Below are 17297 nucleotides of genomic sequence, written 5' to 3'. Positions count from 1 at the left end.
GTCTCCTGCCTCCTGCCTCCAGCCTGCTATGATCGTAAGTACAGGCTGCTCAGTGCTGGATCGAACATATGTATAGTTAACCATTGCCTGCCTGCAGTTACAGATACCAGTAGTACAGTGAGCGGGGCCCGGTGCAATAGAATACAGTGACTGCACCGAGCCCCGCTGCCATTATAAAACTAAAGGCCGGCCCCCAGCCCCTCCTCCCCCCTCGCTGATACGCACGCCGGCCGCGCTGTGCAGCTTGCGGTCGGCAGTGTATCAGTGTAAAAATGGCAGCCTTCACCCCATAAGATGCACTGCCATTTTCCTCCCACTTTTTTGGGGGAAAAAGTGCGACTTATAGGGCAAAAAATACGGTATATGCCCTAACAGCGTGGAGCTTGCTTTGCACAACAACAACAGGTCAGTGCGGCGCCAGGCAGCTTCCCTCTACCTAGCTTTATCCGGTAATGTGCTAAGTTGGCGCTATGTTTTTTTTATTTATAAATATACAAAGTACACACATTTATTCCACAAAAATATCTTCAAAACTATACTGTGGGTAATCACATTAGCTATATTTATTATAGCAGGGAATTTAGTGCGTAAAATATAGAAACAAGTTATTACAGTATAAATTTTTACATATTGTAGGTGTTCTGTCCTTTGTTACATAGTTAATACGGTTGAAAAATACATGTCACAAATGAATACAACGCACTTACTAATGTATTGTGATCGTCCATATTGCCCCCTTTGCTGATTGGATTCATTTTTCCATTGCGTTATACACTGCTAATTTACAGGGGTTACAACCACCCTGTTTTCTCTGGTGGCCAGGACTCTGGGAGTGTGTATAGGCACGCATGCGCAGCAGTTCCTGTCCCAGCCACCTTGTATCGCTGGGCACCGCTGTAGTCGTGACCCCGGGATACAAACAGTATATAACAAGATGGAATCCAGACAGCAAAGGAGACAATATGGACAATCACAATACATTAGTAAGAGTCTTGTATTAACTTTCTCTACATGATAAATGCCACTTGCTCAGTTGAGACAACCTCTTTTAACTAATAGAGAAAAGCTTCTTTGGAGTACTTTGGTCATCTAGGGGTCACATACATCTGGAAGGTCCTTGGTACTACTCCATTTGTGTTTGGTTCTGGGGTTATTTCAAGATCCTCGGGAGCCACTTCTGATTTCAGGTAAAATCTTTGTAATATGGTGTTAAGGAAGAGGAATATTTCCATCCGTGCCAGACCCTCTCCAATGCAACTTCTTTTGCCTGTGGAAAGGGGTGACATATAATGATAATTAGTTTAACATATTTGCAGTATAAGGGTCCATTCACACGTCCGTTTTTTCTTTCCTGATCTGTTCCGTTTATTGCGGAACAGATCAGGACCAGATCTGGACCCATTCATTTTCAATGGGTCCTGGAAAAAATCGGACAGCACAATGTGTGGTGTCCGTTTCCGTTGTTCCGTTCCGCATGTCCGTTTAAATATAAAACATGTCCTATTCTTTTCCGCAAAATTCGGATCCTGGTTCAATACAAAGTCAATGGATCCGCAAAAAATGGAAGACATTCGGATGTCATTCCGTATGTCATCCGTTTTATACGGAATCCGTTCCTGGAAACACATAACAAATTTCTTATTTATTTATTTTTTTCAATTTTTTTTCAAAGAAATCCAAACAACTTTATTTGATTATTGAAATTTATACATGTTTCCGTTTTTTGCGGATCCGCAAAAAACGGATGACATACGGAAACATTTTCAGGAACAACGGATCCGCAAAAAACGGACCGAAAATCGGGATATAGGAAAATACTGACGTGTGAATGTAGCCTAACTATGCTGACCACCTCAATAACTTATAATGGGGTCTTTTAGGTCCAGCAGAGTTGCCCATTATTTTGCATGGAGCTCTGCTTTTTCTGTCAAATATGATGGCATACATTTCAGCAACAAAAGGGCACTTGTAGTCACTGCTTTTCTGGGATTACCTTTTCCTCTTGAGATTTAATGCCATTTAAAAAAAAAGAAAAATACAAGCTACATGGTAAATGTGCCTTACATATGTGTGGCACCTGGAGCTTGTCACAAACCAGGCTAAATGGGATTTATGGTCCTATGCCAGAAGACATGGCCACATTGGCTGACCTCTTAGCTCATCTGAAACAATCACTGGCAAAGTATGACAAGCTATGGAATATACAGTATACTAATATACAGTGGGGAAAATAAATATTTGATACACTGGCAATTTTGCAAGTTTTCCCACCAACAAAGAATGGAGAGGTCTGTAATTTTTATCATAGGTGCACTTCAACTGTGAGAGACAGAATCTAAAAAGAAAATCACATTGTATGATTTTTAAATAATTATTTTGCATTTTATTGCATGAAATAAGTATTTGATCACCTACCAATCAGCAAAAATTCAGGCTTTAACAGACCTGTTAGTTTTTCTTTAAGAAGCCCTCCTACTCTGCACTCATTACCTATATTAGTTACACCTGTATGAACTTGTTACCTGTATAAAAGCACATGTCCACACACTCAATCAATCACACTCCAACCTCTCCACCATGGCCAAGACCAAAGAGCTGTCTAAGGACACCAGGGACAAAATTGCAGACATGCACAAACCTGGGGTGGGCTACAGGACTATAAGCAAGCAGCTTGGTGAGAAGGCAACAACTGTTGGCGCAATTATTAGAAAATGGAAGAAACACAAGATGACTGTCAATCTTCCTCGGTCTGGGGCTCCATGCTAAATCTCGCCTTGTGTGGTATGGGTGATTAAGAGAAAAGTCTGGAATCAGCCCTGAACAACATGAGAGGACCTGGTCAATGACCTGAAGAGAGCTGGCACAACAGTCTCAAATATTACCGTTAGCAACACACTACGCCGTAGTGGATTAAAATCCTGCAGGGCACGCAAGGTTCACACCAGCACATGTCCAGGCCTGTTTGAAGTTTGCCAATGACCATCTGGTGAGAAGGTCATGTGGTCAGATGAGACAAAAATTGAACTTTTTGGTATCAACTCCACTTGCCGTGTTTGGAGGAAGAAGAAGGATGAGTACAACCCCAAGAACACTGTCCCAACCATGAAGCATGGGGGTGGAAACATCATACTTTGGGGGTGCTTTTCTGCAAAGGGGACAGGACGACTCTATTGTATTGAAGGGAGGATGGATGGGGACATGTATCGTGAGATTTTGGCCAACAACCTACTTCCCTCAGTAAGAGCATTGAAGATGAGTTGTGGCTGGGTTTTCCAGCATGACAATGACTCAAAACACACAGCCAGGGCAACTAAGGAGTTGCTCCGTAAGAAGCATTTCAAGGTCCTGGAGTGGCCTAGCCAGTGTCCAGACCTGAACACAATCGAAAATCTTTGGAGGTAGCTAAAACTCAATGTAGTCCAGTGACAGCCCCGAAACCTGAAAGATCTGGAGAAAATCTGTATAGAGGAGTGGGCCAAAATTCCTGCTGCAGTGTGTGTAAACTTGGTCAAGAACTACAGGAAACGTCCTGACCTCTGTAATTGCAAACAAAGGTTTCTGTACCAAATATTAAGTTCTGTTTTTCTATTGTATCAAATACTTATTTCATGCAATAAAATGCAAATTAATTATTTAAAAATCATACAATGTGATTTTCTTTTTTTTTTTTTTTAGATTCTGTCTCTCACAGTTGAAGCGTACCTACGATAAAAATTACAGACCTCTCCATTCTTTGTAGGTGGGAAAACTTTTAAAATCGCCAGTGTATCAAATACTTATTTTCCTCACTGTATTCTGGTGCAAAAATGTTCATACATATTACCTAGGGAGAAGGGTACAAAGGCCTCATTCTTCTGGAAGCTGCCATTGTCATTCTGAAAGTTTGTAGGATCAAATTTTTTCGGGTTCTTAAAACATTTTGGGTCCTTCAGGACGGAGGACAGCAAGGGGAAAATGATAACACCCTGCAAACATGAATAAGCGAGCATGAACTTTGTTTTAAATATAAGTACATTTCACCAGCAAGATATCTTGGGGTTTTGTAGGGTTCACCATCACATTACATTTCTGCTGTTTGTGGGTGGCTTCTGGTTTACTCACCTTAAACGTCATACATCTATTTTTTTTTTCTTCAGATTTCTGTGCATATTACATTTTTGCTAAGTTTGAGGCTCACATAAAGTCAGTAAATATAAAAAGCTGACCTTGGGAATGTGGTATCCTCTGAACGTCGTGTCTTGACTGGTTGCGTGTGGAAGTCCCAAAGGTGTGATGTCAGCAAATCTCTGAATTTCATGGATGACAGCATCCGTGTATGGCATCTGGAGTCGATCTTCTACAGAAGGACATCGATTCTGGCCAATCACCTGATCTATCTCCTCATGAATTTTTCCTTTTGGCACATATTAAAAAGTAATAAACACAAGTCAATTCTTTATTTCCTGTTTTCATAATGGAGTGTGTATTATTGCAGAGCATCGTAGCACTTGGTGCCAGGAAGCAGTCAGTTTCAGGTGTCAACATCACCAAAGATCTACTTTTTCTCGATTAATCCACATGTCACTTGTGCTGGTGTGAACACGTATTAAGCAGTAACTGTTGGTGAGAGGGCTCATCAACCACTAGAACATCTATACATGATATCTACTTGGAATCCAGAATTTCTGTAGACATAGTCCTATCGTCCAAGAGGATGAAAAAGGAATACTGCAAAATGCCTCCAATTTTACTATTCCACTATTCTGGCCAAAAAGTAGGGTTTACATTAAATTTTAACTGTAATCTCTTTTCACTACTAATTGGTGCCGAAAATGGTTGTCTCTTTTACTTATAAGTGGAGATGGAGCAGCCAATGCTGCAATACATCATGGATATAAATTTTGGAACTGAAATTAAAATAATTTAGAGATTTTTTGAGTAATTCCGTTTTACATTACAGTTTAATGCTAATTACTAGAGATGAGCGTATTTCATATTTTGAAATTTGTTTACGCTTCGTTTACTGGTAAAAGGTGAATTGCGTTATGGATTCCGTTACCATGTACCATAATGCAATTCTATGCTGGAATGCCTTTAGAGGCATTCCGTTATTCATTCCATCATAATAGAAGTCTATGGTCTGCAAATTGCCTCTTAAGGCATTCCATCATAGAATTGTGTTATGGTCCGTGGCAACGGAATCCATAACGCAATTCACCTTTTACAAGTAAATGAATTGCAAATTAATTTCTTAACTGGAAATTCGCTCATCTCTACTAATTACAACCAAAAAGTTAAATAGATTTTCTGCTTTCAACAATCTCTACTCGTTAGAAGTGGAATTTGAAAAAAAATAAACTTTTCAAAGTGTCTCCTGCAGGAACTCAGCTGTACTCTATGGTGAAACTATGGTCAGTAAGTATTCAGTTTCCCTGCGGCTACACCACAGGGGGAAATGTGGCACTACACAACTAATGGGTTGATTGTGCAACACAGGACAGGATAAGTCCTCCAGAACAAGAGAATCTCCTAGTAGATAGTCTACATGTTGGCCAAAAGTGTCTCTTTTAGCTCAGAAATGCTTATTTTGAAGATAGACAATCACCAATCATATTTTCTAAGACTATTTAAAGGGAATGTGTCAGACAATGACCTATTGCTTATATCATGTTTTTATGTTAAAATGTAACTGCCATTCTATATTATTTTTTTTGTATTGTGTAGCGGCAGTGATACTAACCATTTTTGTAATATACTTTAATTACTGAAATCATACATTTCTATTAGAAAAATAGCTCTAAAGTGGCCCATTTTGAGCCTTAGCGACGCTCCTCTGTCTTCTGTTTACATAACAGTGGAAACTTGTTCATCACTGACTGTGTTATGTAAACAGAAGACAGAGGAGCGTCGCTAAGGCTCAAAATGGGCAAGAAAATAAGTAAAGTATGGCAAGAAAATGTTAACTAACTTTTCAATGGATTTCAATGTTTTGTGTCACTCACAAGATATCCGAGATAACACTGACATGTGTTGTGCTAAAGAGCAGAAGAGCCACCAGGATCCCCAGAATTCAACTGGGGACCGAAAAGAACCACAGTGTACTCCTGGTTGTGATCTACAACCCATACTCAGGAAAACTGCTAAAAAATTACATCATGTCCTACATAAGGAGGACCAGCTACAAAGCATTTTCCCAGACTCACTCTTGCTATGTTACAGGCAATCTCCAAATCTGAGGACTGTTCTGATCAGGAGTTCATTGCCATGTACTACACAGACAGGAACTTATCCCTGCAATGTAAGGAAATGCAAAACTGTTCCCATGTAATGACGACAGACAAGATCTGTATTCCCAACACGCATATACATACAATAAATTTGTGTAGTTTTCACACTTGCAACTAAACCTAATAATAGGCGCTACATCTTGGCCTGTAAAGATTACTTCACTGCAGTTATCTGCTTATCATTACAGGAAGGTTTATAATGACAGATATGAACTATATATCTCAGCTTATCTACTCCCGCTTGACCTCCGTGCAGGTCACACAGCATGGCTAGGAAAAGATGGTCAAACCATAAAAATATGTGATCAGAAAATAAAAACAGGTTAGAAAAAGGATATCTATTGCTATCTGGTTTTAACTAGCAGAAAAAATGTAGGTGACACATTCCTTTTAAGCTCTCCCACTTTTTTTCTACTGTATGGAATCTGTGATCTTAGACTACCACCAAGGAGCACCTTTAAAAGAGCTTTCAGGTATCAGTCAATCAGTATCCAAGTACTGTAAAACCTTAAGTTTTCACAACCCTCTGATAGGATATTAATACATTCTTACTTTGCACATCAGGATATTTGAGCAGATAGAGTAAACCATATTTCAGGGTTGTGCTTGTTGTTTCTGTGCCAGCAAAGAAGAGGTCCATGACCGTGCCAAATAAATTATCAAAGTGGAATTCTGTTTTCGGATTGTTCTTCTCCTGTAATATCACAAAGTATTTGGGATTATTATATATGTCTGTCATGGGCATTGTGATTGGTCAGTTCAATATTAGGCTATATAGATACTATGAGAACTACAGTAGCTTGCTTTCTTTTTTATTAAAACACCTTAGATATAGAAGTAAAGTGTTAGGCGTCACCTCCTCCATCTTTATTAAGAAGCAGTCAATGAAGTCCTGAGGACAATTAGGGTCAAGTGTCGCTTTGTGGCTTTCCAAGGACTCTGCAACAAAGTCTTTAATTTTTTCTGAATTTGTAAATATCTTTTGGTGAGGTCCGGGAAGAAAGTGGAGAGTCTTGGGAAAGATATTGAGAAGCTGAAAAAAAGAGTAGAGATTCTCTCAGTATGGTCCTTCAGAATTCATTGGTATTTGATATTCTTACAACCTCCTGATCTTAGCAAGAGTAACATGTTAACTTACTATTGCCCAAGTGGACATAAGTAGAAACATCTCTTTTATTAGGTTAAGAAGTGTCCTGAACTTAACACCATTATAGTCAAAACGTTCTCCAAACACTATTGAGCAGATAACATTGGACACCGCCAAGGTCAGCAGATATGTTGGATCAAAGGGCGTTCCTGCAAGGAAATATGAATGTTTATTTAATCAATGACTTGAGAAACCTCTTTCTCCCATACATGGAGATCATGTAAATGTAGTGAATGGGGAGAAGGGTGAAAGCCATTGCCAGACTCCTCTGCAAGTAACATTTCTCCTAAAAACAAAAGGAGAAGGCAATTGAAATCCAGTGTGCCTAATCTTTAGGCTAATTTCAGACTACCGTAAAATAAATTTGGCAGGCTGTTTCAGCCGATTAACAACCTCCCTGAGTTCCCCAGTCCAACAGCCGGATACTGCCGCATTCCTGCAGTTTATGTCCTGCTGAAGGATAATCCCTACCAGTTCCCATTATACTCAATGGGCTCTGATGGCGAGTGGCCGATCCAGAGAGTTCCTCTACCGAAACATCCTGCCATGCTAGTGTGAAAGTAGCCTTATCTCTTCCAACATCTCCCCCGTGAACAACAACTTTACGGTCCATATCTTAGCAGAGTTCATCGCATGCTGATTCCAAAATTGTGGAGTTTTATTAGAACCAGGTCATATGATGGGCATGATGACATTTGGGCAGCACTGGAGCCCTAGTTTCTGCCAATTTACCAAAGACATACAGATAGAAATTAGAGAACTTATATTGTGAGCTCCATTGGAGACAGTAAACAATGATAATGTCTGTAAAGCAGTGCGGAATATATCAGCGTTATATAAGCGAGTAAAATGAGTTGAGTTGGCTTGAGTTGTACCATGTGCAATACATGGCAATTTCACCCCATAGCGCATTGTGCAAATGGATCATGTGATCCGGTGGATTTCGAGAAGCTCATGCGAGACTTCAAGCAATAACGTCATAAATTAATTTGTACTGTAAAAAAACATTTCCAGAACTTGGGTTCGGTTCCAAGCTACTTCACGAAGCAATAACTTTGGCTCATCGGAGCCAATACATTCTAATACTGTACGGAGCTCTTCGGAAAAAAATTAATTATACAAAAAGAGGAAAAAAAATTATTATACTGTATGTAGAAAAATGTAAAAAATGTAAAAAAATGAATCAATACAAGGATAAATAGAAAGTCTCTCTTCAATAAATCAATCTTCAAAACTTGACCACTGTATATAAAAATTTGAGTTCATATGAATAAATATCCCGTTCCGTTATGAGGAAGTTCATGGAGGTTTATGTTATTCAGTGCGCTATTAGGCTACGTTACCACTCGCCGATCTATGGATACTTTCTCCCCTATATAGTATTCTTTCTCCTGTCGGTGGTGTGGCTGTATCGCAAAGCCCTCGGCGTCCCACGTGGCGGATGATTCGGATTGTGCCGGGCTTGTAGTGGAGTTTGGCTTTCTCACTGGTTAGTTATAGATAAGTAGAAGCGTATTTAGATATCTTGGATCGCTATTCAGCTAGTAGTTAGTGCATGCACTACATATGGTGTGGAATTCAATATTTCTTGGTCACGTATGGCGTGCTGGCTATCATAATCCTCCAAATGCGTTTCAGAGCGTACATGCGCCTTCCTCGGTGGGTATTGATAGCCATCTTGTTTAATGGGTATATAAAAAAGGTATGGGTCCGGAAGTAGATGGTCCATTATAGGTATGGTAAAACCAGACATATAGAGTAAAGATGAATATATAACAGTATAAATATAATATAAAGCATATATCTCAAAAAAAATTGTATATAGGTATGTGTATAATAAAAAATATGTGTGTGAATATAACCTAACCAAATATAAAATCAATCAATGAATGCATCAAATAGATTGTAATTGCGTTATCTATGCGATTTGTGTGCGTTTTTAAAATTCATCAAAAAATACTAAATACTTAGTGAAGAATAATAGGATAGCTTCAAGAGATAAATAATGGAGTCTATTATTGTAGTATTCCTAATATATTCAAATATTATTCCTATGTTTATATATTGGGGTTAGATGTACGTATATTAGAGAGGGGTTGTGGATCTATTTTCTTTGTTAAAAATGATAAGTGAATACAATTTGTTATCCACATTTAGTATGAAACAATGGGTTACAATATGTTTTATATGCAGTATATTGTACTAAATGGTATCATGCAATGTACAGTGTTATGTTCAAAACTCTAAGATTTCAATTAAAGGGGTTATCCTAGCATCACCTGTGATGCTAGGGAGGCTCGTCCCCATCCCCGCCTGCCATTGGCTGCTCCCCCCTGACACTGGATGTTTTCTTCCGTGTACGGGGAGAAGCAGCAGCGGTGGTGCGGGGATCAGGAGCGCCGCGGGGTCCATGTTGGGGGCCAGGCCCATGGGGGGACACTTTATACTCTTGGATAACCCCTTTAATTTGGGATTAGAAAAAAAAATATGCCACAGCTGTCTACAGGATGAGTTTGATATTGCAGCTCAATTGAGCTGACCTGCACTACCAGACAACACTAAGAATGTCCTTTCAGTGCCCCCTTACAATAATGATGCCCCTTTAATGCCCCTCAGACAATATGATATCCCTTTAGTGCTCCACAGAGTATGATACCCCTAAATGCACCCTCACAGCAGGGTGCCCTTGACACATTGCGATGCCTCCCTAGTTCCTCCCCACAGTGTATAAATACCCTAAGTGCCCCCACATAGTAGTAATGCCCTATCTGTGGCCCTTCACAGTTATAATGCCCTCTTTGTGCCCTCTTCACAGAAATAATCCCCATTGTGCCCCTTTCACAGTAATAATCCCCATTGTGTCCCCTTCATTGTAATAATCCCCATTGTGCTCCTTCATAGTAATACTGCCCACTGTTCCCCCTTCATAGTAATAATGCCCATTTTGCCCCTTAATAGTAGTAATGCCCATTGTACCCTCTTCAAAGTAATAATGCCCATTATGCCCCCTTAATAGTAATAATGCCCATTGGGCCCCCTTCACAGTAATAATTCCATCTGTGCCCCCTCCATAGTAGAAATCCCCATTGTGCTCCCTTAATAGTAGTAATGCCCTCTGTGCTAGTAATGCCATTGTGCCTCTTCACAGTAATAATGCCCTCTGTGCCCCCTTCATAGTAGTATTGCCCTCTGTGCACTGTGCCCCCTCCATAGTAGAAATGCCCATTGTGCCCCCTCCAGATGTCATGGCGGGTAGGATACAAGATACAAGAAACACACAGAAAAACCTCAAAACAAGTGTCTAGGCCAGAAGCTTGGGATAACGGTCACCTTCTGACAATTCCCTACCAGCTCTCCCTGGACTTCTGCGCCCACGTTCATACCCTAAAGGTGGGAATAAACATGCCCCCGTGCCTAAGGCTGAAGATTCCCTAAAGTCCCTGAGATGGTGAAAGGGGGGAAAGAGTCAGCCTGCTTCCTTAGGTCCAGGAGGAGGCAGGTGTCTCTCTAACAGCCTAGACAGAACACAAAAGGAAACCAAAACCAAATTATCTTGTAGCAGAGCAGAAACAGCAAATCCACCTTTCCTCAGAACAAAATAGAAGCTATAACCCACACAGGACACTGGGAAGGGGCGTAATTTAAGCTCACACAAAGGACCCCACCCAGTGCAACTGATGGGAGGCGGATACAGGTTAACTCCAAACCCAAAACAAAAAAAAATACACACGTGCTGCTAACCTGGCAGACCTCCACACAACCTGAGCAGGGCATGAAACCAGAGTAGAAATGCCCATTATGCTCCCTTCACATTAGCAATGCCCAATATGCCCCCTCCAGAGTAGAAATTTCCATTGTGCCCCCATCCGGAGTAGAAATGCCCATTATGTCCTCTTCACATTAGCAATGCCCATTGTGCCCCCTTCACATTAGCAAAGCCCATTTTGCCCCCTTCACATTAGCAAAGCCCATTTTGCCCCCTCCAGACTAGAAATGGCCATTTTGCCTCCTTCACATTTGCAATGCCCATTGTGACTCCTCCAGAGTAGAAATGCCCATTGTGACCCCTCCAGAGTAGAAATGCCATTTTGCCTCCTTCACATTTTCAATACCCATTGTGACTCCTCCAGAGTAGAAATGCCCATTGTGACCCCTCCAGAGTAGAAATGCCCATTGTGACCCCTCCAGAGTAGAAATGCCCATTGTGCCCCCTCCAGAGTAGAAATGCCCATTGTGCCCCCTTCACATCTGCAATGCCCATTGTGCCCCCTGTGTGGTAAAAAATAAAAAATACACAGTAACTACTCTCCTTGTCCCATTCCTGAAACTCACAGTCCTCTCTCCCCTGCAGACACAGATTGCTCAGCAGCACTGTGTGGGTGGAGCTTATGCAGATTTCTGATCTGCAGGCTCTGCCCCCACACAGGCCAGCAGCACGATCTGTGTCTCTCGGCTGAATGGTCGAGCGGGGAGAAGTCTTCCTGCTTCACCATTCAGAGTGCCGACAGCCTGAAGGAGGGGATAAGTGCAGGGAGCTGAGCGGTGAGTGATAGGACCCAGCTCCCTACGGTCCAGCAATGAGCGCTTCCATCTGTATTGATGGACTCGCTCATTGCTTCTGGATTCTGGCACCCCGAGAGACGGCACCCAGGTGCATCCAGGCGTCCGGACAGCTGGCAACCGCGGTCCACCAGTTGAGTACCCCTGTACTAGAGGAATACATAGATGTAGTTGTTGTGGCTGATACATGGATGGACTCTCTACATGACTGGGATGTTAATATTCAGGGTTTTACACTCTTTAGGAAGGACAGAGCCAATAGAAAAGACAGTGGTGTGTGCCTGTATGTGAGGAGTGATATGAAGGCAAGTGTAAAAGAGGCAATTGTGGGTGAAGATGATCCCGGGTAAAATTTGCTTTTACTTTCACTTTCAGCTTCATTCACAGCATCCCGATTTCTATCAGTGATATCTTCCCCTGTATTGAACATATTGCTGTCATTCTGGTATTGTCTGAAAGCTCGGAATGTCGGCTTTCAGCCAAACCAGACATATTAGCAGCTAAATTAGCCCCCCCCCGTCAGTGTATTGGAGAATGAGGGCTGACCGTGGCATGTGCGGGGTGTGTGGAGGGAGGGAGCTCCCTCCCCGTCCCCATCCGGTCCCCACACTGTGGTGACGGGGACCCAATAGCTGGGAAGGCAACCCGATTCCTTCCATAAGCATCGTGCTGCCTTTCATGAAAGCCTGTGAGATCCAGCCCCCTGGGTCTCACAGTCAAGCAGGCTGTAAGTGTATTACACTGTGTAATACACTTACAGCCAATGCAATACAATTAGAGATGAGCAAAGTTTTGGAAAATTCGATTTGGCTGCTTCGCCGAATTATCTAAAAATTTTTTGCTTAGTTACGAATCTGCCTGACTTTTATATGTATTGTTTAACACCTCAAGTCACAAGCTATTGATCTGTGTATATGTGCTGACCTCCATTCTTCCTAATCTCTTCTGCCAAGTAACGCGCCTCCTCTTGTATACGTTCTTCAATGCTCCTCTTCCCCATACCAAAATTTCTTAGAGTAGAAAGAGAAAACCTGCGGAGCTGTTTCCATCTCTCTCCATTGCTCATTACCATTCCTAAGAATAAAATCAATAAACATAGATATCTTTTTTTGCCCAGATTCTGCACTGATTAATTTTTTTAACAGTTGTTTATACTGGTTGGAGCTCTGATACAGAGCTCCAAATCACCTGCAGAGCCATACATTTAAAAGACAACATTCTAACTTCCTGCAGCCACCACCAGGGGAAGCTTATGAGCTTACCGCAAACAGTTTTTGTGTTCAACCAATAACAGATGCAAAACGCTACTGAGCTCCCTCTAGTGGAGGCAGCAGGAAACCAGAACATTTAAAATGGTTATCTGAGACTTAAAGTAATCTTTGATCAGTTTTGACATAGTCTAATTATGGTATTACCTTGTAGGGCGGCCCCCACTGATGCCATGGGTGTTTATTTTTTTTTCAAAAGCCCCCCCATTCGTCCGATTTCTTCTCTCTGGCTGTGAGCGGTCCACTCTGATTGGATCGCGCTCACAGCCAGGGAGAAGGTAATGCCCACACCAGAATACTATCTCCTCCCCATTGCGAGTTTACTGCTCATTATAATACAGCATGCCAAATCATCGGGGGGGGGGGGGGGGGGCCACAGTGGACGAACGGGTTGGGGGTGCTAGTGCTTGAAAAAATTATTTGTGCGCTATATCATTTGCAGCGGCAGCACAATGTGATTACAACTGCTCTACTGCTCTTTCCATTCACTTTAATGGGACAAGCAGTTGTAACTACACTGCGCTGCCGATACAAGCGGGATGAAGCACAGGTAATTTTAAAGAGTAAGCAGCACTCGCAAAAGTGCTGCAATCCCTTGAAGCAGCTCATCGTAAGGAATAATGGGAGTCATTGGATATTAATGAACTATTCTGAGGATAGGTTATCAATATTTTAGTCCAACAACTTTACCATACCATATTTTCAGCTCATGCTACCCTCTTATTGTAAAGAGGGTATCCCACGGAAAATATTTTATAGTTTTTAAACCAGCACCTGGATTTAAATACTTTTTTAATTGCATATAACTAAAAATTTTGTATAGCCACTATGTTATTCAATAAAATGTATCTGTATAGCGCCACCTTCTGTTTGATCTCTTTTTTTTTTCATTTCTTTGTCCTGCTCACTGAGATGGCCGCACATGCTCAGTTTCATGCTTCAACTGCCTCCTGAGCTGTAATAGGCAGAACATGGACACGCCCCCTGAGCTGCAGCAGAATAGACACTCCCCTTGATCTATCAGCTTGATATAAATCTAGCAGAACAATGAATGGGGAGATCTCCGGATCCATGTGAGGTGCAGGGCTGGTTCTAGCTTTGTTAGAAAGAGGGTGTCATGTCTTATGTGATGTTTCATTTTGATGTTTTTACATTAATCATGGGATAACCCCTGTAATGTTTTTCTCTCTACATGGTTCTTCTACTCTTCAATACTAATATCTGTGCTTCTTCTACACCCTAGCCATGTCATTGTCACTTTAAGCGGCAAAGGACATCAGCCTTGTATTCGGCAAACTCTGATAATGCAGTGCCATGGTCTGTAACATCTGCATGGATTTTGTAAGCCCTCCCTGTGTTTGCGTGGGTTTCATCCATGTTCTCCAGTTTTCTCACAGAACAAAACCAATATAATGGAGAAAGAGACCAACAAATAATGGCAGCCTATGTACAACTCGGCAGAATATGTTGGCTCTATATACAATAGAATCATGTAAAAACTGTTTACTTACCATAACCTTTGAAGAGCAGATTAGTCAATTCTGAAGGCCCTCTGACACTGAACGTATCCCCATTGTCTATCAAAGCCTCTTTCACACAATCATAGCCAACCAAGACCACCGCGGGTGCACTGGACAGGTAGATGGTGAACACCGGCCCATAGGTCTCACTCAACTGGAAGAGAAACATACAAAATAAAAATTATATAAAATTCTCTGTCCTACCTTATATCAATAGTATATACAGATATTGACTCATGGGGCTGGTATGTCTGATCTCAGTTTTCTCTTTAGACAACCTCTTGAAAGGTCACTTGATTATAAGCAGATCACAGAGTATTCCCCTGCTGGGACTCCCAGCAATCAGCTGTAAACTAAGAGGAAGCCTGGCAGTAGGTGTTCAGTTTCCCTGCAGCGCCACCACAGGTGAAATTAAGCAATACAAAGTGTCCATCCAAATAAATGAATTATTTGTAGTACAGGACGGGCCCTCCAGAGGAAGACATGCTCTTTCTAGCCAGTATATTTTGTGTTTAAGAAATGAGAGTGCTTAACAGTAGTGCTGAAACGATTACTCGATTAAATCGAGTAATTCAACACCAAAAAAATTCTCAAAGCAAATTTATTTGTGTCGTGACCACGGAGCAGGAGTGAAGCTGGAGGCACTGAGGGGGCAGCTGATGGCACGGGGGGGGGGGAGCCTGATGGCACTGGGGGGGAGCTGATGGCACTGGGGGGGAGCTGATAAGTTTTTAGAAAATAAATTTTTTATTTTAATTAGTTTTTTGTTAATAGAGTACTCAATTAATCATTGAATTAATCAATAGAATACTCGATTACAAAAATAGTCGATAGCTGCAGCCCTAAACAGAATTCTTTGTTAAAGAAAACCTGTCACCTCTGACATATCTGCTTTAGTAACTCTTTTCATCCCTTTTATAACAACAATTGTGGAGTGTCTATTCTCATGATTCACATACCGTTCAAGACTTATAGTAGTTATAAATGATTCCCTAGCAGTTTGTAATGAAGGTCTGACACTATTCAAATCAGTGCTGCCAGTGTCAGACTTTGCAAGGACACCCCCCACCCCAACTGGTAACACCCATCTGGACGTTCAATGCAAACTGCTAGTAATTAATTCATAATTTCTAGAAGTAATAATGAAGGAATGGCATATCATAGAGTCATACGAATAGATGCTCCAGAATTGTTAGTGCATGGGAAATACAAGCAGTTACTAGATCAGACGTGTCAGGAGAATTGACAGCATTTATGATTCCCTAATTAATGAGAATGGGTTTCCTAAATGACACCACACCCTGCTACTGTCTCCAATGGTTAACCAATAATGTCATCTGTGTATTTATTCCAGGTCTTTTTACACTGTGCCTTAATAGTATTGCTATGAAACTGTTATGTTCATGTACTGCGCCTGGTTCACTAGCAGGTGGCAGTGTATCTGGCAGAGAGAGTACCTTTAGATTGGAATAGTAAGTTCCATTCTTTCTCCCCCCTTTGGGCAGAAGTGGGCTAGTCCTGTTTCCTACCAAGGGAGTGGTTGCAGGAAGCTATGTTCAGTTCTAGTCTAGTCTATAATTAGAAGCAGATGTGTCAAGATGGGACAGTGAGGGGAATGGCTGCCCCTCCTGCAGCAGGAGTCCCTAAAGGGAAGCAGCTCATAGAGCACCATGACTCCTTACAGATACAGACAGTATCACAAGGGGGTCAACAACCAGAGGCACCCTGCTGAGAAGAAACCAGAACAGTCATAAAGTCCATCTACCAGACTTAAGCCTGAGTTTAGCATAGCAGAGAGAAAAAGTTGAATATCTGAGTTTCCCTGCCAGTTTACCCCAACACCTGCTGGAGCCAAGAGAAAGACCAAAGATTGTCCGGATGCGAGATTATTCAAGTAAAGCTGTTCAACTTTATATATATATAATATAATATATCTTATAGTATCCCCAAAAAAACTGATTTAATGACTAAAAAAATTGTCAGGTGTAAAATAATCCAGGAAGGAGGGAGATGCATCTGCGTTTCTCTGCATAGTCTACCTCTGGTGTATGCAGGTACAAATGCTGTGGATTTTGAAATGCAGCCATCTGTAACGCAGTCCTGATAACTCACCTTCATCAAAGACTGGGGCATTTCTTTAGTGCTCACGTGCAGCATGGTGCCCAGTATGGGCAGTGGCGGTGGTCCGGGGGGCAGATTTTTCATTTTCAGTTTCCTCCTCCATGTGAAGAAATACAGGATAAGGCTGACGAAGACGGCGAGGAGAAGCGTCCCTGATACTCCCAGCTCCATTGTGAATCTAATCCTGCAATGTGAGAGAAAAATATTATAGTCACTGCATATAGGAATGTTCCCTACACCCTGTGACCTTTACACCCATCTGCCCAACGTGCTCAATATGCAAAGACGCAATGACATCACTACACTTACACTTCTCCCTATAAGGTAGTGATATGCACAGTGATAACGTATTAGGTAAAACACTGCGTGTAAAAGACATGCAAGGACTTACATGTCCATGTGATAAGTGGAGATA

At 41.5% G+C, this 17297-nt stretch overlaps 1 protein-coding gene across 1 annotated transcript; it reads right to left on the bottom strand.

Moving 5' to 3' along the window:
- Positions 1-1085: 1085 nt before the first annotated feature.
- Positions 1086-17053, bottom strand: LOC122923882 (cytochrome P450 2G1-like). The gene is made up of 9 exons (XM_044274732.1): positions 16874-17053; positions 14753-14915; positions 12898-13047; positions 7405-7562; positions 7123-7299; positions 6819-6960; positions 4206-4393; positions 3824-3965; positions 1086-1267 (listed from the first exon to the last, which is right to left on the bottom strand). The coding sequence occupies exons 1-9, from the start codon at positions 17051-17053 to the stop codon at positions 1086-1088; spliced, it is 1482 nt and encodes a 493-aa protein (XP_044130667.1).
- Between the last annotated feature and the right edge of the window lie 244 nt (positions 17054-17297).

Source organism: Bufo gargarizans, unplaced genomic scaffold, assembly GCF_014858855.1.
Source record: "Bufo gargarizans isolate SCDJY-AF-19 unplaced genomic scaffold, ASM1485885v1 original_scaffold_2032_pilon, whole genome shotgun sequence".
NCBI classification, from domain to species: Eukaryota; Metazoa; Chordata; class Amphibia; order Anura; family Bufonidae; genus Bufo; species Bufo gargarizans.
The sequence above is the reverse complement of the archived record's forward strand: the minus strand, read 5'-3'. Positions and strand labels throughout refer to the sequence as shown.

Excerpts from the sequence above, each read along its gene's own strand:
- LOC122923882 (XM_044274732.1), bottom strand. The coding sequence starts at position 17,053 with ATGGAGCTGGGAGTATCAGGGACGCTTCTCCTCGCCGTCTTCGTCAGC. Across the intron at positions 4,394-6,818 it reads CAAATATCCTGATGTGCAAA|GAAAAATTCATGAGGAGATA; the intron begins GTAAGAATGTAT and ends ATGTGCCAAAAG. Across the intron at positions 3,966-4,205 it reads GAGGATACCACATTCCCAAG|GGTGTTATCATTTTCCCCTT; the intron begins GTCAGCTTTTTA and ends TCATGTTTGCAG.